Genomic DNA, 25,531 nt, shown 5'->3' on the forward strand with positions numbered 1-25,531 from the left:
ATCAAGCAGGACAGACATTGAAATGTAATAGTGGATGCCATAGACTATAGGTTTGAGACTCCAGGTTTTTGTTCTCTGGAGTAAAATACCGAACCTTTTTTTTTTTTTAGCTCTTACCTATGTTCAGCCACTAAGTGCTTTCTGTGTATTAACTAGTTTAATCCTCACAGCTACCCAGTGAGATAATACCACCATCATCCTATTTTATGTGTGGGAAACTGGAGCCCAGATTGGTTAAGTACCTTGCCCAAGGTTGCAGAGCTGGGATTGGAATCCCCAATCCTGGCTCCAGAGCTATGGCTCCTAACCACTCCCTCTCCTGCTTCTCTCTTCAAATGTCATGTATGCTCACATGAGTGCAGGAAAGTGTAGGGAGGAAACCTAAGGCTGCCCAATGAAATCTAATGGGCTGTTCTTTCTGTGGTTAAATTTGAACAGATTCCTGGGGCCACCTGACATGTAGAAGGCTCAGTAAATATTTTGTTGAATGAATGAGTGAATACATGGGTAAATGAATGAATGAAAGGTCAGGGAGAGGTTATAAAGACAACAGAACATGTGGTCTCAAGGAACTTGTCTTGAAGTCTTAGGCACAAGATATGCATTTGTGACACACAAGCCTGTCATACAGATGGCAACAAAATATACATATATGTGCCAGGTGCTTCTGGAAGGAAGGCATCACTCACAATCTAGGGAGGCTTCCTGGAGGTGGTGGGTCAGAAGCTGAATGGAGAGGGCAGGTATTCTAGTTTGCTAGCTGCCAGAATGCAATATACCAGAAATGAAATGGCTTTTTAAGAGGGAAATTTAATAACTTGCTAGTGTAGAGTTCTAAGGCCAAGAAAATGTCCCAGTTAGAACAAGTCTATAGAAATGTCCAATCAAAGGCATCCAGGGAAAGATACCTTGGTTCAAGAAGGCCGATGAAGTTCAGGGTTTCTCTCTTAAGTGAGAAGGTGCATGGTGAACACAGTCACGGTTTCTCTCTTGGCTGGAAGGGCACATGGCGAACACAAGCATCATCTGCTAACTGTCTCTCCTGGCTTCCTGTTTTATGAAGCTCCCCGGGAGGCGTTTTCCTTCTTCATCTCCAAAGGTTGCTGGCTGCTGACTCTCTGCTTCTCATGGCTATGTCGTTTTTCTCTGCTCTCTCTGAATCTCTCCCATTCTCCAAAATATTTCCTCTTTTATAGGACTTCAGAAACTAATCAAGACCCACCCAAATGGGTGGAGACATGTCGTCACGTAATCCAGTTTAACAGCCACTCTTGATTAAATCACATCTCCAGAGAGATGATCTGATTACAGTTTAATAGGGATTATTCTGCCTTTATGAAATGTGATTTTGATTAAAACATGGCTTTTCTAGGGTACATACATCCTTTCAAACCAGCACAGCAAGATAGATATAAAAAGTTGTGGATTAAAGGAAAGGACATTTCTGAAGAGGAGAAAGATGGGGGAGGTGGTACTGACTAGGGTTCCTTGTTTTTGTGTCTGTGAAGATTACAGGTTAGAGAATTTTTATAGCTTGTTTTGCAGAAAAGGAGCTGGCAGACTTAGTATCTCCCTGTGCCAGGTAAATATATATATATAGAGAGAGAGAGTGGGGGCAGTTTACCTTATTTTAATCCTTACCTTATTTTAACGTTGCATACTAAATGCAGAAGCAGGCATTGGAAGGTAATTTGCTCTGTGTCACGCAGCAAGTCAACAGCCAAGCCAAGTTGGGGGTCCATTTTGTCTGAATACAAAGCCCCAGCTAGGCAAAGTGGGGTCAGGAAGAGCAGGGCGCAGCTTCTTTTCCTCTTTCCCTAGGGCTGCAGCTCACTCACCTGGGCCTTTGGCCAGCTCTCCTCCCTGAGATTGCATATCTCTGTTCCCAAGAAGAGAAAATCTCAGCCCTCAAGGTCTGTACCCTGAAATAAGCCTGGATGACTCACCAGCCTCCCCCTATTTCACACCATTACACATCCTTACCTGGGACTTTTCCAGAACACTTCTTTTGTCCCCGCGCCCCCTGACCATAGTCTGGTGACCTTGTGAGCTTGTGGTCGTCCCATGCCTCCACTTTGGTGCAGCAGTTTGAACACGGAGCGTGCGAGTGTGTGCTGAGTTAACACACATTGCCTTGCACCGTGGCCCTCTCACGATGATTTCAAAGGCCCCTGCTAAGCAGAGAATTGTGCCAGCCTGGTCTGTGATTTGGGGGTTTTGGAGTCTGCTCCAAAGAGCTGAGTGAGACAAATCTGACTCCTGAGAGCATTAATCCAAGTAGCAAGTTATTAAGGTTGAAAACATCACATATAATTTACATTTACATAATCATAGCTTTCTGCCTGAATAGTCTGAGCCATGCCATCTGCTGGGTCGGATTGAGGTTTCTATATGATCTGACTTGGCAGAATATAGACGAGCCCCTTGGTGAAGTTCCATCAATAAACATGTGGTAGCAAGCCTGGGAGCCTAGTGTTCTGATGTCCATCCTTCCTAAATGTTGCCTTTTTTCTTTTTAGTCATAGTCCATTGAATTCTTAAGTGAAAAGCTCTGTGCCGTGAGGGCTCCTCTAACTAAAGAGAGAGTGAAATTACCGTCTTCGTTTTGCAGGAGGGAGAACAGAACAGAGAGGTTTAGTAACTTATGGCAGGTGGCACAGCTAAAAAGCAATTGATTCAGGAGACTGATTGATTCTGCAGGGTTATCATGTAGGAGAGGGGTGTGGTTGATGGAAAGTCACCAAGAGGCACAGTTGCCTTAACCTGGATGTTGGATGTGACTTAACACTGCAGGTAGCTGTCTGTAAAGGGCAGGGACACCCGGCTCTTGGGTCTCTGTGACGATCTCCTGCTGCCCACAAAAGGAGCCAGGTTGGGGTGTGTATTGCACCACTTCTGAGACGCTCCATCTGCCTTTCTGGAGTTTTTCTTAAACCCTCTTGGCATCTCCCCACTGATAAGAAACCTCAGAGCCCACAGGTTTAAGGACCTGAAAACCACCCCAGGACAATCCAGAGCACTTGCTCCTTGAGTAGGGGAAACTGAGGATGGTTTCCCAGACCCAGACATCGGGCCCCTGGTGGGCCCAGGCCTCTGATCTGCCTGGAGACTACGCCTACGTGTCCCAGAGCTCCTGATGTCTCCACTGTGTGACCCATGAACACGTGCGAGTAAATACGACCTTTCCTTATAAATGCAGCTGAAAACCAGAGAGACGAAAAGTTTAACTTGGGGCGGGACCTTGACAGTCAGAGAGTCCAAACTGCACAGTGCCTGATGGCAAAACTGAGGCCCAGCAAGGGGGGAGGCCACCCAGCAAGCCAGTGATCTCTTCTCAGACACCAGAACTCTTTCTAGTTCTTTCTGGTGACCCCAGATGGCCCGAGTCTCAGAGGTCAAGGTAGCAGTGCTGAGTGAGAGTCTGCATCTGGTGGCCTGGTTATGGCGGGGGGAGAAGTAAGCAGTCAGATTTCTTGAGTTATTAACTCCTCTGCCTAATGCTACCCTTTCAAATATAATAATATTGTATTTTTTATATTTAGAAAAAATAATGCAGACTTATTAGACCATCCCTTTCTCTTTTCTAGTTAAATGAAAGAGCAGGGATGGAGCCGTTCCTGCAGAATTCCGATGGTCCCTGCACCCGGACTATGCTTTGAGAGGCTGCTTAGATGTTGGAAGTGCTGTCTTAAAATCTTGTTTTCTTCGGTTTTGCCAGAAAAATAACAAAAAGGAGGCAACAGAGGATGTTCTTGTCCTCCCAAACCCACTGAAAGCTCACATTTTCCTCCCAGAGCAGCACCAACGTCAGAGGTTCTAGAATGTTCTAACCTTGCTTTGAAAGGTTGTCAGATTTTCTGGTCCCCACACCCTTGTGATGAGGAAACTGAGCTACAGAAAGGGGGAGGGGCTTGCCCAGGGCCGGCCTTCTATGTCCTGGGCTGTGTCTCTTGTGCCTGTTACATATCTATCCTTCCCATCTCTGGTTTCCAGCTCCCAATCTATAAAAGGTTGGGGGCAGTGGTGTGTAGGAGACTCAGTGACCGCCCAGGCCTCCCCAGCACTCGCTCTCTGTGGTATTCTCATCAAAGGCATTGACCTCTTGCCGGTTCTCAAGGTTGCTGCTTGCTATTTACAGAACTGGCCGAGAGAATTCTACTCTTGTTGGCAATAAAGAATATAAATGATGTTCTGTGTACTTTTTTATTCTCTCACCCCCCCCCCTTCTGCAATTGTTTGGACAATGACTTTCTGCACTGTGGTTTCCCTTCTTGAGGCAGACGTTCCGGGGATGCAGTGGCGGGAGTGGGTGCTGCTGTTTGTTGAGCACCTACTATGTGCAGAGGCCCTGGGCTTTGTGCCTCATGCGGTCTCTTCTGTTTCATACCATCCATTTACCCGTTGCATGCCTGCTGCTCTGAGAGGAGAAGCAAGTGGCTCAAGGACACTTAGCTAATAAGTGGCAGGAGTGTGGCTGAAATCCAGTTCTGCCTGATTCCAAAACCTATGTTCTTTCCGCTTTCATTCCTCTGCTCCCAACTTTCATGGAGCCTTCCAGATCAGTTGTGTGAGGTGGCTGCAGGGACGATGCCTGTGGATGTTTATTCTTTGGGGACAGTATTTATTTCCTCGCCCAATCAGGTCTGCCTGTCTTTTCTGAGGACCTGCTATGCGCCAGGCAAATCCTTGACTCTCTCCAGGCTGCAAGCATCACGAGGACATGCCCTCTTTGCCCTCTCCAGGCCTGGCACCTCATAGGTCCTCGGTACATCTTGGTTGAACGAATAGTGGGGAGCTCTGCCCCACAGGAGCTCAGGGGCTGTCAAATGAGAGAGCCGAGAAGCAGGTGGGCAGCCTGGCACAGTGCCCGGGGTGGTGAGCTCTGTGGTCACCGAGGAGGGAACAGTGAGCAGGAAGACATTGCGGAGGGCCTGGCCATGGGGGCTCCCCTGCCCCTGGGACCCGCTTTCCACTTTGCTCAGTAAAAGCCCCTTGGTTCCAGGCTGCCTTCATCTTGTCTTCCGGACTTAACAGAGATTTCATTTTCCCCACTGTTCTGTCAGGGGAGCTCCAGGGAGTGCTAAAAGACACCCTAAGTCTTTCCCTGCTCAACTTAACAAAAACCTTTTTTAAAACCGGAATTTTGGAGAGTGGCTGTCCTCTTCGTATCCCTCCCCTGGGGACTGGCGTTTGGCGGTGGAATTAAGGTCCAGGCACCTCCCGGCCCACCTCTTCCTTCTGTGTAGTGTGCAGATGTCAGGGCGTCTGGACCCGTGGCGAGGCCACCTCCTCACTTGGGCCCAGCCGGGGAACCTGCTGTCTTGGGAAGCTCAGCCCTTGGTCCGCTTTGCCCGTTGAGGTCAGGGGAGGTCAGGGGAAGCAAGTGTGTGGTGATTCGGAGTAGCCAGAGAGCTAGGTGCACCTCCCCCTCCACTTTTAAAGAATATTACTTTTTCTTTGGTAATGAAATCCATATACCCTCACTGTGGAACATTTGGAAAATATAGAGAAATAGGAAGAGCCAAATAATAATCAGCTGTAATCCTACCAGCCAGGGGGAAGCACTGCTGGCATCTTGGCATATTACTTCTCAGTTTTTTTTTATTTCCTGTGTGATTTCCTCTTAACATAACTGAAACCATGCTGTAGACATGATTTATATCCTTTTTGCCCCCACTTAACATTCAAATAGATCTGTGTTTCCATGGCATTGCAAACTCTTTGTAAATATGATTTTTAGCAGCAGCGTAAAAATTTTAGTATGTGCAGATACCATCACTTATTCCAGCAGCCCCCAGTTCTGGGCATGTCTGTTTATTCTGGTGCTAAAGGCGCCTGTTTTCTGGAAGGCACGCCTGTCTTTCAGCTACAGGTGCATCAGGAGAAAGTAATATGGCAGATCTCAGTTTACCCCCCACCTTTCCTCCAGGCATGGAGCTCAGGCTTAACTGCTCCTTGTGCTTGTTCCATCCCCAAGACGGAAAATGTAGAATAAAGGTCGCATCTACACTTGACATTCATCCTTAAGGGAAAGGAACTGCTGACTTGCACGTGGGCAGGTGATTTCCTCCCAGCTTCTTCATCTGAATAATAGGATCTCTTCCCCACGGAATTGGGTTCCATGAACTAGTACATCAGAGGTGCAGAGCAGAGCACCTGGCTCCTACAGGCCCTTTTTAAATGTTAAGCTGGTGTTATGTCAACATCTTTATATCTTCACCCTCTGGTCTGGTATTGTGTCGGCATCCCCAAGACCACCCACACGAGTCAGTGATTTTTTGGACGAACTCCCAGGACTCAACATCTAGTCGTACTCACAGCTAAGAGTTATTACGGTGAAAGGATACAAAGCAAAACCAGCAAAGGGAAAAGGTGCCTGCAGGGAAGCCCGGAGGAAAGCAGGTGCCGGCTTCCAGGGCACTCTCCTTGCAGAGTCGCGCAGGACGCCCCTCATTCGTCCAGCGAGGTATGACCACACGAGTTGTCCACCGGGGCAGCTCATTAGACTCGGTACCCAAGATTTTTATGGGGTTGGTCACATAGACACCCTCTGCCTCGCACACACAGAGATTCCAGATGCCCAGAAGGAAAACAGGTGCTAATCATAAGCCATGTCGTTTGCATACATAATCCAGGAACTGTGAGCCACCCAGTTAGGGAATGACGGAACCCTCCCCAAACTCAAGTTCCCAGACACCAGCCAATGGCCAGCCTTGTGAGCAGCCTCTTAAGGCTATGTTCACTTTCTTTCTGCGCAAGTATCCAAAGAGATGACATTTCACGCGTTTGAGCCGTTTCACGATATGGGTGGAACAGATGTCCCCGTTTCCAGAGGAGGAAACCAAGGGCTGGAAAAGATGCCGCCAGGCGAGGGGTCTCGAGAGGAAGTAGGGTTCTGGGTCGCAGGAGGGTATTCCCCAGCCCTTAGCCCTCACCCCATCCCCTGCTAATCATGTGTCCCTCTCTCTAGGCTCTGAAGGGTTCCAAGAAGCTGGTGCTGTCCGTGTACTCAGCGGGACGCGTCCCTGGGGGCTACGTAACCAACCACATCTACACCTGGGTGGACCCACAGGGCCGCAGCGCCTCCCCGCCCCACAGCGGCTCCCTGGGGCAGCGTGAGGGGGACGGGAGGAGCGGCCTGCACCTCCTGCAAGATGGGGATGAGAAAAAGGTGAGCTGCTGGGCCGACCCGGGACAGGGGAGCTGCATAGAAACTGGAAGAAGGGGCTGCATCCTGGTGGGGCTCTCTGGGCTTCTTCTCTCCCTCCAGTGCCTATGAAGGGTTTTGTTTTGCTTTACTTTTTCAATTGAGGTGAAATTTTAGAGTGAAACTGTCCAGTGACATTTAGTGAATGCATGCTATTGTGCAACCACCATCTCCATCTAGTTCCAAAACATGTCATCACCCCAAAAGGAAACCTGGTACCCATTAACCGGTGCCCCTCATTACTCTCTCTCAGCAGCCCCTGGCAACCTATCTGCATTCTGTCTCTGTGGAGTTGTCCGCTCCGAATATTTCATTTAGATGGAATTAAATCATTTGTGGCCTTTCATGTCTGGCCATTTTCACTCAGCATCATGTTTTCAAAGTTCATTCATGTTGTAACATGTATGAGAATTTCATTCCTTTTTGTGGCCGCATAATATTCCACTCTATGGATATGCCACATGTTGTTTATCCATTTACCTGTTGATGGACATTTGGGTGATTTCCATTTTTTGGCTGTTGTAAATAGTGATGCTCTGAACATTTGTTCCCAAATATTTGGGGTTGTTTTTTGTTGTTGTTTGTTTTATATACATGGGCAGGCACTGGGAATCGAACCTGAGTGTCTGGTATGGCAGGCGGAGAACTCTGCCATTGAGCCACAAAAAATATTTGTTTTGAGTCCCGTTTTCAATTCTTTCGGATATAGACCTAGGAGTGAAATTGCAGGGTGTTTCGATTTCTTTTGTTTCTCATTTGTACAATGTATATTATGATATAGGCTAAGCTGCTGCAATTAAAAAAAACCCAAATACTGTAACTTTAATCAGCTAGGTTATTTCTGCCCCCTGCAGCCCCCCATCCCCCACAGCAAACTGAAGGGGGTGGTGGGGGCTGGTGGGACCACTTTAGTCCACATGTTATTCTGCGGCCCAGATTCCCTCTGGCGTCTTGCTCCACCAGCCTCTGAAGTATTGCCTTCTTCTGCAGGGCTGAAGCTAAGCCATGCCAGGTCCCCATTCTAGCCCCTGGAAGTGGGAAAGAGAGAAAGCTCAAAGCTGCTCTTTAAATTAGAGATGATTTCTTTCCTGTTGGTCTAGACTCAGACTCATGGCCACACACAGCTGCCAGGACTCCTGGCATTACAGGGCTTCGGTTGTAAGCAACAGAAACCAACCCTGGCCAACTTCTAATGTAGAAGTTAACGGTAGGGGTTGGTGTTCCAGAATTCCAAGTACGGCCTCCAGGAGGAAAGGGATCCCCTCCATTTCTGCCCTTTGAGTCCTTCCCCTCACCATACATACATATTCCAGGAGGGAGCACCTGGCTGGCAGGTGAAATGGACTAGGCACTTTGAGTGACAAACCCATCAAAACTATAGACAGTGGGGGAGGGGTAGTTGCTCAAAGCATCAGTGGGGTGCTTTAACCTAAAGAAGGGGGACAGGGATGCTAGGCAGGCAAAATGAACAGATGCCCTTTTTAGAGTCCCCCAAGACTTTGACTGTTCTTTTAAAAACAACAGGCTCAGAAGTGATCTCCGCGATGCTGAGACTTTTGTTCCAGCCACTGTTTGCACTGGGCCCCGTCGTTGCTCCTGGGACCTGGAATGTAACTCCTGTGAGCAGCTGCCTGGTGTTTTGGGATCTTGACACCAGTTAGGAGGCCACACAGCTTGGAACTACGAGCCCAAACACCTTCTCTCTGGAGACTCTCTCTGCTCTCCTTTCCCTTTCGATAAAATCACAACATTTATTTAATGTGTTTTGTGTTCTTTGCTCAAACGTCAATACGGGGGACGTGGCAGCGATCATAGCGGCTTCTGCTCCAGACGGGAGGTAGCAGCCTGGCTGCTTGGTATGCAGCCGGCAGCCCACCCGAGCTTCACAAGGCTGCCAGGGCTGAGCTGGGAGCAGGGGAGGGCTCGAACCCACGTCCACACCAGGGAATGCTGCTTCCTGGCAGCCTGGAGGAGAACAGAGAGGAGACAGGGTTTCTTGTGGCATTAAGTCACTTTTAAGGCCAGCCTTCAAGCATTGGGCAGAGAACTTGCTTTATTTTTCCCTCGAGCTCCTTCCCTGCTGGGCACAATACTTAAGGTGGTAGTTTTCACTGTGGTCCAGGCAGTGTGCGGTCCCTGGGCTCTCGGCAGCCCCTGACTCCCCACAGTTGTTTATGGGGTCAGTTCCATTATCCCCTTGAACAGATGAGGAGTTGAGACTCACAGAGTGCTGCAGTAACTAGAACCCATTCACTTCTGGTGCGCCTGACACTGTTACAGGAGGTGGGAATTCAGTAGAGGACAAGAGATGATGAGGCCCTGTTCTGGGGAAGGTTCTGGTGAGCTTGGAAACAGTAGCCCAGTAATGAACAAGATAGTGAAAATGGTGAACGTTTTTGGAGGATGGAAGTAAAGTCAGGAGAGGAGGGAATAACGAGTGATGGGGCTGCTTCGGAAGAGGTGGTCGGCGAGGGTCTTCCTGAGTTGCTGGTTTCTGAGCTGAGACATAGAGGACAAGAAGGTGCTGCCATGCACAGTTCTGGGTGCTAAAAGTTCCAGGCAGAGAAGATAGAGTGTGCAAGGTACTGAGATGGGAACAGTCTGGTGTCTTTGAGGTTAGAGAGACGGTCCCTGAGACTGGGATTTAGTGCGTGAAGGGTGGTGGAAGATAAGGTGCCCTCTCAGCATCTTGGAATAATTTATGTAAGAATGCAGAAGGTGGAGGCTGAGAGAAGCGCAGGAGACAGGAGATGCCCCAGATCCAACTGCAGAGAGGCCTTCACACATTTTCCAACTTCAGATGAAGCTTTTACCTGCCTCCCTAGTCCCCCCTTCCTAATGTAATGTAGAAACCCCATTCCCCTACTGGGGAAATGTAAAGGATAAATGTCCCTGGAACCCCAGTTTGCTACTGGCTCCCTTGACCTGGGTCCTGGGGGGCTCTGATTCTCTCCTCCCCAGCAGTCTGGTCTCTCCTGTTAATTTCCTAGAGAGCCACAGCCAGACTCCTGGACTTCCCGTGCCAAACATCCAAAGCCCTAAACACAGCCTCCGGGACACACTTTCTGGGGAAATGGGCCTTCAGGGTAAGAATGACGTAAAAATCACACACGTGGCAAAATTATCCTTGCAAGGTGCAGTGGCAGAGTTCTCGCCTGCCATTCCAGAGACCCGGGTTCGATTCCTGGTGCCTGCCCATGCGGGGGGGAAAAAAAGGGGGGGAACCATTTAGAGAAAGCTAGCAGATGTCGCCATGTGCCTTCCCAGCTGACAGTGTTCAGACCCGTCAGCCTTTCTTGAATCAAGTTAATCTTTCTCTGAATGCCTTAGTTTGGACATGTTTATAGCCTTAGAACTGTAAACTTGCAAATTAATAAATTCCCTTTTTAAAAGCCAAAAAAAAAATTCCTTGCAAACCCTCTAAGCAGCCCACCAAAGCTGGTTCTGATTTTGCATCCTCTTCTCAGTCATGCTTTTCCCCACACTGAAGTGTGAGAACCTTCATACGAGGCCAGAGGAAGGACATGTGGAGCTCTAGGAATCAAACCTGTCTTTCCTGGAGTCCCCTTCCCGTCCTCAGAGGCTAGCATGAACAGGGCACAGAACTCTCCATTTTTCTGGCTTCCCTCTGAGGTTACTCCATTTTGTGCTAACCATCAGCCTCTATAACTGTAATACATTAGAATTGACTTGTCATGGAGAGGAAATGGGATTGCACCAGTGTGGCAGAGGTGTTAGAACTTGGGAGCCATGCTGCCTGGGTTCAATCCTGGTTCCATCACTCTCAGCTGTGCAACTTTGGACATGCTACATAACATCTCTGTTCCTTGGTTTCTTCCTCTGTGCAAATGGAGACAATAGTAGGGCCTATTCCACCCACCCTTGTGTAAGCTCCATTGTGACAAATGTCTTGGTTCTGTGCCCTGGGACATGTAGGGTACCTGGATCCGTGTCTGGCACAGCATAGGTACTCAGTGTATGTTTCATGAATGAATGAATTAAAATGAAAACACCTTTCCATGGGCCTGGCACATGCTAGAACTTGATAAACGTGTGCAGGGTTTGAATGAAAGTCCTGTTTAATCAGATGCATGGACACACTGTTTTTTGCAAAGATGCAGAAAAGGGCATGGCCACCTGCTTCCTAAATTGGCATCTTTTGTCGTAGCCTCTAAACAGCTGCCACACTCCAGGCAGGGGACAAGACACGTTCTTCATCTCTCCCACCTCTGCTTCATCCACAGGGAGCTGATACTCTTCTAAGTGAGCAGATGCCGGGCCTTAGATTGTAGAGTTTGCCAGTTCGAGAGACTGGGGAAGGCTTCATGGAGGAGGCACAATTTGGGAGGGAGAGGCAGTGCAGATAGAGGGAATAGCATGACAGTGGCACAGAGGTTAGAGAGAGCAAGAAAGTCTCAGAAACCGAAGTGGTTTAGTTTAATTTGAAACAGGTTGAATAGTAGAATGGGGCAGCTCTTGTAGGGTCCCACTGCCAGTGTGTGTGTGTGTGTGTGTGTGTGTGTGTGTGTGTGTGTGCTTTCTTGTAGATAGCAAAGACTTGTTGATCGTTTTATTGGCTGGTGGGAGAAGAAAGGGCAAAATTGATTCCAGGCATGCAAAGGCCTTTAGCAAGATCATGAAAAGAAGGGATGCAAAGCTCATTTTCAAAAGGGAGAGGTGGTCAGGTGAAACCAAAAAGAGCGCTGGAGCCAGTGATGACATTCCTGGTTCTGGCCAAGGTGAACTTCAAAGGTGGAAAATGAACACTTGGGGGAAGTTTCTGGTACTCAGCTGGCTTCCTTTCCCACATGGATTTTCAGGGTGAAACTAGCTCATTCCTTTTAAAATGGCTTGAAATGGAGACTTCAACCCATCACTTGGCCTCTGGGGCTGGGAGAAGGAAATCACTTGGCCTCCGGGGCTGGGAGAAGGAAAGATGAGGGGGTAGCTGCATCAGGCTGGGAAGTGAGTGTTACCAACTGGTCTTGGGGCTGCAGGGAGTGAAGACAGCAGTCTGGCCTGCAGCCTTCGTGGTGTTTCTAGAGGCTGCTCTGAGGCAGGTGCCTCCCCTGCTTCCAGCTCTTCCAAGTCCGAGTTTCGTGGAGCGACCGCCTGTCCTTCCGTGCAGATTATAAAGCTGCGTGAGGCAAACACAAAGTGTCCACAGAAACCCAGAGAAGGGCTTTCAGACGAGGTCTTCTTTCCTCTTACTTCTGCTGTCTCCACAGGTCACACTGACATTTCTAGCACCTCTTTTTATTGGGGAGGGAGTAATTAATCTGATACGGAGACCCCTAAACCAGAGTGCTGGACTCCCTGCCTCCCAGGGGTTTTTACCTGTGCACCACATTTTTCAGATTTGAATGTGGTTTGAAAGAATTATTTGACTCTTATGCCAAACCTGTGAAGTTCTTGCAGGTGGCATCATTATCCCCGTTTTCCAGATGAGAAAATGGAGGTCTGGAGAGGCTGAGTGAGTTGCCCCAAGCCTGTATGAGTGCTGGGGCCAGGTCATCCTCAGTGTCTAAGGCCTGTCTTCTTTCCCTTAAGACTCCAGGTCCTTCCACTGCCTGAAGGGACAGAGCCTCCCGGCTGCCTCAGTGTCCCCGGCTCTGACCCTTTATGGCCCAGCCTCTGCCCAGCCCGGTGAAGGCCCCTCTGGATAGAGTGACAGTGGGGCCTGCCTGCTCCTGGGGCCTGACATCCCAAACCCGATCCGCTCAGGGGACTGAGGGGGGCAGGAGCTGCCCTTTGTAAGACTCAGCCCCGCCCCATCCCCTGCCAACCTCATTGATGGCCTCCTAAACCACTGCAGTGTTTCACCCCCACCTCACCCTCTGGGGCTGAGCAGTTAGGCCCTGCTGCAGCAGCTACAGCCCCTCAAGTTCACATGCCCTCAGGAGCTGCAGAACAGGACTGGACCTGCCGTTTGGCTCGGGCTGGTCTGCAGCCTAAGGAGAAGCAGCAGCGGCGTTGGGCTCAGCTGGACCTGATTTAATGCCTAGTTTTGGTCCTTCCTGACCATGTGACCTTGGGGAGGGGGGCTCACTTGATCTTCCCTGTTTACGATTTGGGGATGGTCATGCCAGCCACGTGGAGCTGTTCCAATTGTTAATAATCTTGCACATAGGCACAGAGCACCATTCTTGGAACATAGCAATTAATTCCAGGATCAACCTTCAATTATAGAATGCTGGCTAGGTATATATCTATCTTTTCCCCCTACATATTGACTACCTACAATGGCTCAGGCAGTGAAGAGAAAAAGATAACTACCTTCAAGGGCTTGTAGCCTACTTTGTGTGTGTGTGTGTGTATGTGTGTGTGTGTGTGTGTGCTGTGAGTGTAGGGAATGAGACATTAAAATAAATGACGTGGAATATTGTAGAATGGGGGAAAATAAGGCAAGGAAGGAGCATGGGGAGGGCCGGTATGCAGGTGGGTTCATTTTATAGTGGGCAGGGAAGGCCTCGCTGCACAAGCAACGTATAAGCAAAGATCTGAAGCCGCTGAGGGAGTGGCTGTGCTTGTACCTGTGTGGGAGGAGCTCCAAGTGACTGGAGGCTCTGAGGGGAGTGTGCATGGCCTGTTTTAGAAACAGCAGGGCGGCCTGTGAGGCTGCGGAGGAGTGAGTGAGGCAGGACGCAGTGGTGATCAGGATGGAGAGGCTGGGGTCCCGTTCCCATAGGGGTGTGCAGTCCCATGAAATCTGGGGATTTCAATCTGAGTGAGATGGTAGCCATGGGAGATGATGCAAGTTAGGATGCAACAGGGTATGGGTGCAGGGTGGAAGTGGGGCGCCCAGTCCATCCGAATCCTTAAGACAACCCTGAAAGGTGGTGTGTCGATTGCAAATGCTTTTGGCTGCAAGTGACGAAAAGTCTGCATTATAGAGAGCTTAAACCTTAAGGGATTTATTATCTTTTTAAGAAGTGTGGAGCTGGGCAGCTCAAGTGTAGTCTGCCAGGCAGTGAATCTGTTCTTCCTCCTGATGGCTTTTGCCTTGGGCTTGTTGCTTCAAAGCTTCAGGATGGCAGCTGCTGCTCCAGGCATCACAGCTGCTCACAAACTTATCCAAAGTAGGGGTGTGGGAGGGTGGGACAGAAGGCCCTTCTCTTCCCGTGTCTCTTTTTTCAGGGTGGAGAATCTTTCTCAGAATCCCTAGCAGACATTTCCCTGTGTGTCCCAAGAAGTGGCTCAGAAGGAACCGCATCCATACCTATCCCTGGCCTGGATTGACATGGTCTCCTGTACCTGCTCATGTGGCCTCCTGGACAGTCAGGGTTCTACAGCAAGGCAGAGTGGGAAATGGCTGGGGGCTGAGTCACCAGCAGTGCCTGCCCCAAAGAAGTAGTTTCTTCTCAGGGCAACCGAAGCTCAGAGAGGTGATAAAGTTTTCCCTGAGGTTGCCCAGGAGAAAGGGTGGAGCCAAACCTGAATTCAGACCTTCGAAAGGGAACATAGGGCACAGGCCAAATGCCTGGCCAGCCCGAGTGTCTGAGTTTGCCAGGGCTCCTGTTACAAGGTGCCGTGGGCCACCTAGCTTAAACCACAGGAATTTACCATTTCAAGGTCCTGGACCTGGAAGTCCAAAATTAAGGTGTTGACAGGGCTGTGCTTCCTCTAAAGAGGAAGGTCTGCTCCATGCCTCCCTGCCCTGGCTTCTGCTGGTGGCCCATAGTCCGTGGTGTTCCTTGGCTTGTGGTGGCATAACTCAATCCTACCTCCATCATACGCCTCTCTGTCTCTATCTCTCTGGCTATGTCCAAATTTACTTTTCTTATAAGGACACTTGTCCTATTGGATCAGATGTCTCCTAGTCCAGTTTGGCCTCATCTCAACTAATAACATTTTCCAAGATCCTATTTACTAATAAGTTCCCATTCACAGGACCAGGGGTTAGGATTTGAACTTGTCAGTTGTCAATCTGTCAACTGACATAACCTAGTTCTGCCAGCCCCCAGCTGTGTGACCCTGGCCACTTCATTTTGCCCCTTGATCCTCAGTTTCTTTGTCTGAAAAATGGGAATAATAGTTGCCATATGGCATGACTGAGTACACCTGAGTGTGCTTTCCCATAGGCGAGCTCTGTTCCACATCAGAGTCTGTTGACTTCCCAGGAGTGGTTGGGACAGATTGCCCAGGGTTGCTAGAGCTGTCCTCACAGTTTTGCAATAAAGAATCCATCTTCTTCAGCTAGAAGGGATGCATGGGGAGGTTTGTTTGCATCCTTGGAATTCAGACGTGGCTGCTGAAGATGGCCACTGCCATCTGTGCATCCCTGGGCTTGGCTGCAAAGACGCAAGAGCTCTCTTTACCCCCTAGAAGCTTCGTGTGCTGGAGCTGGGAGGGTCCCAAGTGGTGGTGGACGTGGTGATGGTGGGTGCTGAGCCCAGGTCACCCAGTGAGTCGTGAAGGAGCCCAGACCACAACAGACTTGCTCCTGACCTGAAGGGGGCAGTGGAGGGGAGAGGGGTCTTCCCAACTGGGCCCCAAGGGCAATGGGTGCCTGAGGCAGGAGCTCCCTGCTCGCTCCCACTGCAGCCTCACTCACCTCCGCCTGCTCTGAACACGGCCTTCCCTGTCCATCCTCACGTGGAGGATTTCTGAAAGTTCCTCCCTCTCCTGTTCCATCCCCCTCCAAACAGTCTTTCTACAACCTAAATCAGAACCTGTCGCTCTCCTACCTAAAGCCTACACTCCCCAACCTGGCTTGTGGGCCCTGCAGAGGCTGACCTTTCCTGTCCCCTCCCTCTCCTGCCACACTCCAGCCTTACACAGCCCTAGCGCTGGCTCCTGGGGACTGGGTTCTGTCCTGTGTCTGAGCTTTTGCACGTCCCTGTTGCCCTGGGAACAGTCGACAATTGTCTTCCCTCCTTTTCCCTTCCCTTCAGGCTTACCTGAGGGGCTCAGTGGTCTTATTTCTGGGAGGCTCCACCTGAGGTCAGGGTTCCAGGAATGGACCCAGGCAGTTGGGATGTGCCCGAAGGGGGTGTGTAAGGGAGGTGCCCTCAGGTCAGGGTTGCAAAAGAGCGGGGTGGGGGGTGGCGGTGCACAGGATCCCAGAAGCCCCAGCCCACCCCACCGGGAGCCCTGGAGCTGAGACCTTCCTGCAAAGTTGTCCTGAACTGAGGCTCCCCCATGGACTAAGGATTGGATGCAGGCTGCCCCCAGGCAGGACGTGGCCTTGTGAGGCGGCTCCCCTCAGCTCCAGACACTGTCCAGACAAGGCCTTGGCCGCGAGCCCTCGGCAGCCAGCACTCCCAACCCTGGGGGAATGAGTAGGTGGTCCTGAAGGGCAACCCACTGTACTGTCCCGGGTGGCACAGAGAGCCCCCTGCCTTCCTGTCAGCACTTTCTTAACCCACAGGGTGTCATTGTGATTCTTCTCTAATTCTGTGCTCTGCACACGCCCCTGGTGTATACTTGGGTCTCTGTAAGTGTTGGAAGGGAGTCCTAGTGACAGCTCGCTGCTGCACGGCCTGTCCCAGCCTGTCATGCGACTCACATTCATTGTCTCCTCTGAGGACGGCCTAGTCATTGTTTCCAGGTAGAAGCTTAGCCCGATGGCTTGCCTGAGATGGTGACGATGAAGATAATTCATGATAGCCAATATTTTCGGAGCCATCTTCTGTGCCAGACACTGTTCTCTGCTCTACATGCTTGGATCCACTCATTCCTCCCAACAACTCAGTGAAGTGGGTATGATTGTTCCCCCATTTTATGGATGAGGAAACTGAGGCACAGGGAGGTGAAAGTGAGTTGCCCAAGTTCACACACCTAGCAAGTATTATTGCCAGGATTCAAATCTTGACGATCCGGCTCTGGAGGCTGCACACATAACCCCCTCACTGTACCACCTCCCAAAGGCGCAGGCGGGCATGTGACGGGGGACCACACACCTCCAATGCTGGGCCCCTCCGAGCCCTGGAGCTGGCACTGCAATGGGGGCCACGGGGGAACAGGTCGCAAGGGTTGGGTGCCTGTTCACAAGTCTGACTTGAAGCAGCCACGGAGCCTATTTCCAGAATATCCGTCTCTCGGACACTTCAGGATGGCTGTTTGCGTGCTCCCTCCCCCCAGTTCATCCTCCTGTCTGAGGAGTAAATCCGAACCTGCCCTGGATAGAGAAGGCTGGGCCACCCATGCATCTCCTCGCCCTGTCCCACCAGAAAAGGGAGGCCCAACCCACATGCTGCGGAGCCCACAGCCTTAGAACCAGACCCCCTAGGGCGACTCTGTCTGCTGGGCTCTTTCTCACCAGCAGTCTGCAATGGAAAGGAACAAAGCCACTTGCGCTTGTTCCCAGGAGGTAGAGAAGCATAGCAGTGGAGAGTTCTGGGCCCCAGAGATGCCAGCCTGGCTGGGTTCAAGCCTCACTTGGCTGTGACTTGGTTGAGTCTCTGTGACTTTGTTGGGTTTCTTAATGAGATGGTTTTGTCAGGTGTAAAATGGGACCTGCGATGACTGATATTTATTGAACCTTTACTGTGGGCCAGAGACTAGCTTTCGTGCTCACATTTGTCTCTGAACTTGGTCCTCTTCACGGTCGCTTTAGAAGGCCAACACTAGTTTTAAACTCATTTTATAGATGAGGAGGCTGAATCACAGAGAGGTTAAATAACTTGCCCAAGGTCACACAGCTAGTAGGTGTGGACTGGGCCCCCTGCTCGGGCAGTGTGGATTGAGTCTGTTTTCTTCACTACCTCCATCCAGGGAGGTTGAAGGATTAAATGAGATAATATATGTAAGATGCTTCTCCTGGGGCTGGCATGGAGGGAGCCTGTGGTTGGATGGCTTCTCTAACTCCGTAAAACTCACTCCACCTCCTCTTGATGCCACATTGGGCTCTCCTCAGACCTGTTCCCTGTTGTTGGCTTTTAATTTGTTGCGGGATATTTTCTGGCCGTTGCTCTGGCCTCTATTCTCCTGTTTCACAAATGCGCCTTTCAGAGCCAAGGCACAGTTATCCTGCACGTTCCTTCGGGTTCCTTCTTGGATGGTGAGGCCTTCCAGAATCTTCTCCCAGCTTTTCCGGCCAGTTCCCCCTACTTCCTCCCACCCGCCAGCACTCCACACTCTGCTGTTGTGACTCAGCTCATCCTCCCGGCACGAGCCTGCGCTCCCCCTGCTCTCCTACAGCAGGGCGGTGACACAGGCTGCCCCTCTGCCCGGATGCCTGTCTCGTCCCTCCCCACCCCTCCGGGCTAAGTCCCGCTCATTCTCCCATCTCCTCAGAGACGTCACTCTCCCCGGAAGCCCCTCCTCACCACTCTCCCCACCCCAAGCCAAGACCACGTGGCCCCCAGGCCCCGAGCTCTGGTCACACTGTGCCGTGAAGCTCTGTTTGCTGGTCTCTGTCTCACCAGTCAGCCAGACTTTCTCGACCAGGTCCATGTCTGTGGCATCTCCGGGTCCCCCGGCCCCTGTGTGTGCACTCAGTGGGTGCTCTGTGTTAGTAGAAGGAAGGGCCAGATGAACAGTGCCATTATGGTCCAGCGGAGCAGGAGACCCCTGGGATGGCAGGGTGGACTTGGCCTTGATCCTAAGGAAGGAGGGCGGGAGTGAGGGAGCCTGGGTTGAAACCCCAGGGCTGCATCTGAAACACAAGAGAGCAGCGGGCTGGTGGGGGCCCAGTGGGCCTGGGGCCCCCCAGCTGTGAAGAAGTTGCAAAACCTGAATCGCCCAGGCTGGCTGTGCCGTCAGTGCCGCGGACTCCTTGGAGAGTCTTTCCTTCAGCGCCTTCCTTTTACTGCAGTTACAGCTGTGAGCTAGACTGCAAAAGGGACTTCCCCGAGGTCATTGAGGAAGTCAGAGGCAGGTAGGGCAGGAGCCAGAATGTTCCGGAGGCTCTTCTGGTCCTGGCCTGCACCACCCTGCAGCTCTGACTCCACGTGCCCTGTGGGAGGGGTGCAAAGGCCGTGGCCCCGTCCAGGCTGTCTAATGCTGTCTCCTCTCCTCCCCCAGGTGAACCTGGTGCTGGGCGACGGCCGGTCCCTGGGCCTCACCATCCGCGGGGGGGCCGAGTATGGCCTGGGCATTTACATCACGGGTGTGGACCCTGGCTCTGAAGCTGAGAGCAGCGGGCTCAAGGTGAGAGGTGCCCACCTCCTCTGGGAGTGGATATACCACCCAGGCTATGTGCTTGCCTGGGGAGGAGAGAGGGAAAGAGCTATGCATGGAGCTCTTTGCAGCTGATTTTGATCAGACTTGAGCAGAGCCATCAGCACTGCACCTTGAGGACCAGTCATGGTGGAAGAGCCTTTCCCTGGCTGCCAGGCCTCTAATTCACAGCTCACAGGGAGCAGCAGGAGCTGTCCCTCCACCGCTGGCTTCGCCTGGCCCACCTCAGGCTCTCCCAGCCACCCCAGAGCAGGGCAGCCTCCTACATGATGCTGGGCAGTGGGCCAGCCTGAGCTCCTTGTGGCTGCTGTTTTGCAAACACTACTGATGGCCTGTGACTGGCTTAGCTTATTATGGTGCTTGAAGAGAGGAGGGGAAGGAAAGCCATGAGCTGGGTTGGGTTGCACTGGGCAGCTTCAGGACTGGCAATCAATCCAGGACAACTGGCAGTTGTTGAAATAATATTATGGAGTCCCATTTAACAGAGGGCTAGCTGTGTGTCCCAGCATTTGCAAGTCACTTCAGCATCCTTATGCTACCCAGTGGGGGTAGATTGTTATTACTCACATTTTCCAGTTGGGGAAACTGAGGCACAAAGCGCTTAAACCCAAGGTCACACAGCCAGTGGGTTGCAGAGCAGGATTTGAACTAAGGCAGTCTTGATGCCAAAGCCCTTCATGTTACCTGTGACACAGTACCACCCTTGTCGGGTAGGTGATGGTGAGTAAGGCAGAGGGGCCACCTGCCAGGAGCATTAGATGCAGGGCACAGACCTTCGAAGCAAATGGAACATTTGTTTGGGGCTAAATCCCACTATCAGAGATGCCAAGACAGCAGTGCTGTGGAGTGGTGACGGTGGGCACAGGTGGCCTTTGAGCCAGGCCTTAGGAGATGAGAAGGGTCAATGGGGAGAAAACGGAGCATCAGCTGAAGGAGCCCGGGGTTCAATGATGGGTGAGTAGATCTTATGTATGGGTGGGGAAGCAAAGCACGAGATGACTATCTATCTATCTATCTATCCATCTATCTATCTATATTTTATATACTTTATATGTATGTACTTTATATATGAGAAATCATACAATATCTGTCCTTTTGTATCTGGCTTATTTCACTAAACATGATGTCATCAAAGCTTATCCATATTGTAGTATGTTCCGGTGCTTCATTTCTTTTTAAGGCTGAATAATGTCCCGCCGTGTGGCTATGCCACATGTGGACCGAGTCATCTGCTGATGGACCGTTGGGCTGCTTCCACCTTTTGGCTGCTGTGAGCATTGGTGTGCATTATTGGTCTGAGTCTCTGTTTTCAGTTCTTTTGGGTGTACACTTTTAGGAGTGGACTTGCAGGGTCATATGGTAATTCTATGTTTAACTTTTTGAGGTACCACCAAACTGTTTTTCACAGCAGCTGCACCATTTTACATTCCCACTGGTGAGGTACAAGGGTTCCTACTTCTCTGTATCCTCGCCAACACTTATTTTCTGTTGTTTTTGTTGTTGTAGCTGTTGTTTTAAATACCAGCCATCCTGCCGGATGTGAAATGGCATCTTATTGTAGTTTAAATTTGCATTTCTCTAATGGCTAATGATATTGAGCATCTTTTCATATGCTCATTGTCCATTTGAATATTTTCTTTTGAGAAATGTCTATTCAGATCCCTGGCCCATTTTTTAATTGGATTATTTGTCCTTTTGTTGTTAAGTTGTAAGAGTTCTTTATATAGTCTGAATATGAAACCCTTAACAGATATACGGTTTCCAAATATTTTCTCCGATTCTGTAGATTCCCTTTTCATTTTCTTGAAAATGTCTTTTGATGCATGAAAGTCCATTTTATCTATTTTGTTTTTTATTCCTTCTGCTTTTTGTGTAAAATCTAAAAATCCATTGCTACTGCAAGGTCCTGAAGATACATTCCTATGTTTTCTTGTAAGCTTATGTAATGCTTATATTTAGGTTGTTGATCCATTTTAGATTAATTTTTACATATGGTGAGAGGTAGGGCTCCATATACATTCTTTTGCAATTTCTTTTCTCTATGAAATTTTAATTCTATTTGTTGCACCAGTTTCAAAAAAGACTGAAGCAATTTGCAAACACAAAGTTAAGATTTTTTTTGATGAGTGAGAGAGAAAATTGGGGGAAGGGAAATGGGGAAAAGAGATAAAGTGAAGGTGAGAATTTTTTATCAGAACACCTGTTGTGTGGCACTGCAAAACCAGCTACGGGTAGGCCATCGTTTTGGCTCTGAGCTTCCTGGCAGACAACACAAAGAGGGAAGCAGGTCCATGAAAACAGTCCAGTTATGCTTGAGAGGCCCAGTTATTCCTCATCCTAAGGTCTGAGAGCAAGTTTGAGAGGATTTTGTGTAATGCTTTAAGCACTGCCCTCAGTGACAGTGAATGAATGGACAAGCTCTATATTTTGGTGGTGTTGAATACACTTTAATTAAATCCATATTGAAGGAAAGGCGGAGAAAGAGAGAGCAAGACAGATAGAGAGATGGCTTGCTGTATCCTGACCTGACACATCTCTGTCTCTCTCTCCCCCTCTCTCTCTGATTTCCAATCGAGGATAGCTTTTATTATCATGTTGTCCATATATTGAGCAAGTACTCTGTCAGGTACTATGCTAAATGCTTCACATTCATTCTCTTATCTATCTTATGAAGAAGGAATATTCGTATTCTCATTTTATAGGTGACAGATTAAGGAGCAATGCTAAGCATCTTGCATCTTGCATCTTAGTGAGCTGGTTTGAAACTGTTATGCACTCCAGAAAAGCCGTGTTTCTTGTGGGGGCGGACTTATTGTTGGGTGGGACCTTTTGAAGATGTGACCCCACCCGTTCAATCCTTTCCTGGAACCCTTTATGAGAGAGAGCCAACAGAAGGTAGACAGAAATCAGAGTCCAGCAGGCGCTGCCATGTGCCTTCCCATGAGATGCTAAGCAAAGTCTCACAGAAATAGAACCTGGAGAGAGCCTAGGGAAGCTAAGAGATGAAATCCAGAGCTTGTCCCAGAGAAGCTAAGTGAGGACCCACAGACGCTTAGAGAGAAAGTCACTGGAATCAGATGCTGAAAGCAACAGAACCGGGAGCAAAGACCAGCAGACGCTGGCCACGTGCCTTCCCAGCTGACAGAGATGTCCCAGATGCCAGCTGCTTTTCTTCAGAGTCCAGGTATCATCCTGTTGATGCCTTATGTGGGATATTTTCATAGCCTTAGATCTGTTGACATGTAACTTAATAAATCCCCTTTGTAAAAGTCAATCTATTTCAGTATATTGCATTCCAACAGCTTTAGCAAGCTAAAACATAAGATGATCCTGGTAAGAAGTGCTAGAGCTGAGATTTGAACCTACACCAGTGCACTTTGAGTCCATTCCCTTAATCTCTAGGTTATAACCCCCAACCCCCAGTGATGTTACGCAAGGCCAGGAAGCAGGTGGTATTGTTCCCATTTTACAGTTGAAGACACTGAGGCTCGTGTTGACTTGCCAGGGTCACGTTCTTTCTAACATCAGAATTGGAATTTGAACCCAGGCATGACAAAGCCTGGGGGTGCCTATGCAGGGGGCCAGGGTGGGGGATGTGGGTTGGGGGACAGGAGCCCTGCAGGCTGCTGCTGACCTGCTGCGTGAGGGTGGGCATGTCACTCAGAGCCTCCACCTCCATGCTTAGACAGGAAGCAGTTGAAGAGTTGGACCAACTGATCATCAAGGATTTCTCCTTGATTTGTGCATTTTCCAAACCTGAAAGGGCCAGGGGTGCCCTGATACTAGGGACATACTCCATTCTCCTTCATCTACAGATTTCTATATTCACAGAGAGTTGCTAAAACAGGTAACTGCTGGCAGGTCCCTCTTTTGTGTGGAAGGAAGGAAGTGACTGTCACCTGCTGGCTGTGGGCATCTGTGGCTGAGCCTCCTTCCCTTGCTTCCCTTTAATCAGTCACTATTTACTACAGACTCCTATGGGCCAGACACAGGCCTTACCCTGTGGCTTCAAAGCTGAGCCAAACAGAGTCTGTGACCTCCTGGAGCTCATAATGCAATGGGAAGACAAGGAACTGAAAATCACACATCCATTTATTTAATTACAATTGTGACCAGTGTCACCACGGAGAAGCACCTGGAACCAGGTGAGTGCATAACGGGAGACTAGGCCTAGTCGTGGATATCCAGGAAGTTTTCCTGGAGGAAGAAGCACCGCAGTTGACATTTAAAAGAAGAGAAAATAATTGCCTGAAGAGGGAAATGAGAATTTCAGGCAGAAAGAATAGCAAATGACATGGGCCTGAGATGGAAAGAAGTTTTCCAGGAGCCAAAGAAAGGCCAGTGTGGCTGGATGCAGAAAGCCAGGTGAAGGGAAGGCACCTGGTGATGCTGGTGATTCATACAATACCATGGGGCCATGGGAAAATGGTGGTAGAGGTCTGCAGTTATGAATGTGGAAGGATGTCGCTGGCATATGATTAAGTGGAAAATACAGGCTGCAAACCCACATATCTAACAGGATCTCATTTGTATTGTATATGTATGTAAAAATATGCATCGATAAAAATCTGATGGACACCAAAATGTCAACGGTGGTTATCTGCAAGTGGTGAGATAATGGATGATTCTCACCTTGTTCTTTACACCCTCAGGCACTGTCTGAAATGGGCGGGTATTAACTTGTATGATTACGAGAACAGCCACAATAAAGCTATTTCTATTTTGAAACAGGCAAAGGAAAAATATTCCATAGAAGTTTTCCAGGCCCTTTCGTTTGCCACTCGGTCGCAGGCAATCAGAAGCTTTATTTGCTCACAAAATGCCCGCCTTCAGTTAAGTTCTTTTCCTCTTCAGTCCCCACCATATTGTAAAGCATTTTATATTCGCTGCCACTGTTTTCACTTCCTCTTCCAAGGAGCGGCTCACACCTGCCTACACTCACCCGGGTAGCCAGCCCTGATTTATTCAGTTTATTGCCAATGCACTATTGGTGGAATTAGGTATATTGAGATGGAATAAAGGGGCTGAGCTGTGTGGGTGGTGGAGCTAAGAACAGGCTTTATTTGCAAATAGGGTTCCTTGCTGCTGAGCAGAGCTTTCCGGGGGTGAAAATTATGCTTTCTGCCTGGCTTCCAGTTGCTCAGCCCACTTACTCCCGAGAGTCCCGTTTGAGTTCAGGGAAGGGGGCAGGAGAACACTGTCCTAGAAGGAGAAGCACTTGGGAGGCCAGGCTGGTTCCCAGCATTTACCCTGGGGGTGGCCCAGGGGAGGGACCTGGGAGTCTTCCCACCCTCCAGGTAAGGGGCTGACTCAACCTTCACGCTTTCTGTCTTGGGCCATCTTATCCTCTGCACCTGCCTCCCAGCTTCAAACCCCTGCCATAGAATGGATCATAATGCTTCTTTATTCCTTCAAGGACAGCTGCGATTGATTTTGGCATGTAAAAATCATAATGATAGCAGTTGCCATTTATTGACCGGTTAGTCTGAATCAGGCACTGTGCTAAACACTTTGGATGTTTAGTCCTCCCAATAGTCTATGGTGGCATTAATAGTGCCTTTTAGTACATGAGAACTGAGGCTCAGGAGAGGGGGCAGTAACTTGCCCAGGATCATGCAGGGATCCCAGCTTTAGCCCTTTGGCGTCCAAAGCTCATGTGCTTTGCTTTCCACCTCCCTGGTTCCCTAACTTGATTAGATATGAAAAGAATACAGAGAGAGGAAACAAGGTATTCTAGTTTGCTTGCTGCGGGAATGCAACACACCAGAGATGGATTGGCTTTTAATAAAAGGGGATTTATTTTATTAGTTCTTCAGAGGAAAGGCAGCTAACTTTCCACTGAGATTCTTTCTTATGTGGGAAGGCACAGAATGGTCTCTGCTGGCCTTCTCTCCAGGCCCCTGGGTTCCAGCAACTTTCCCCGGGGTGATTTCTTTCTGCATTTCCAAAGGCCTGGCCTGAGCTGCTGAGTGCTGAGATGAGGTATGCTGAGCTGCTTGGACTGTGCTACCTTGAGCTCTCTCATTTAAGCACCAGCCAATGAAGTCAAATGTCATTCATTGTAGCAGGCATGCCTCCTAGCAGACTGCAGATGTAATGAGCAACAGATGAGGTTCACGTGCCATTGGCTCATGTCCGCAGCAACAGAACTAGGTGCCTTCACCTGGCCAAGTTGACAACTGAATCTAACTACCACACAAG

General features: G+C 49.6%; 1 protein-coding gene across 5 annotated transcripts in view; it reads left to right on the top strand.

Annotated features, from left to right (window-relative positions):
- Positions 1-25,531, top strand: part of WHRN (whirlin) — a 94,382-nt gene that overhangs the window by 20,179 nt on the left and 48,672 nt on the right. For all 5 annotated transcript variants that reach the window (XM_077143870.1, XM_077143874.1, XM_077143880.1 and 2 more), the window contains exons 2-3: positions 6,971-7,171; positions 19,175-19,300. In XM_077143870.1, coding sequence (XP_076999985.1) covers positions 6,971-7,171; positions 19,175-19,300 — 327 coding nt within the window. The remainder of the gene's footprint in view (positions 1-6,970; positions 7,172-19,174; positions 19,301-25,531) is intronic.

The sequence above is a fragment of the Tamandua tetradactyla genome, chromosome 2 (assembly GCF_023851605.1).
Source record: "Tamandua tetradactyla isolate mTamTet1 chromosome 2, mTamTet1.pri, whole genome shotgun sequence".
In the NCBI taxonomy this organism is placed as follows: domain Eukaryota; kingdom Metazoa; phylum Chordata; class Mammalia; order Pilosa; family Myrmecophagidae; genus Tamandua; species Tamandua tetradactyla.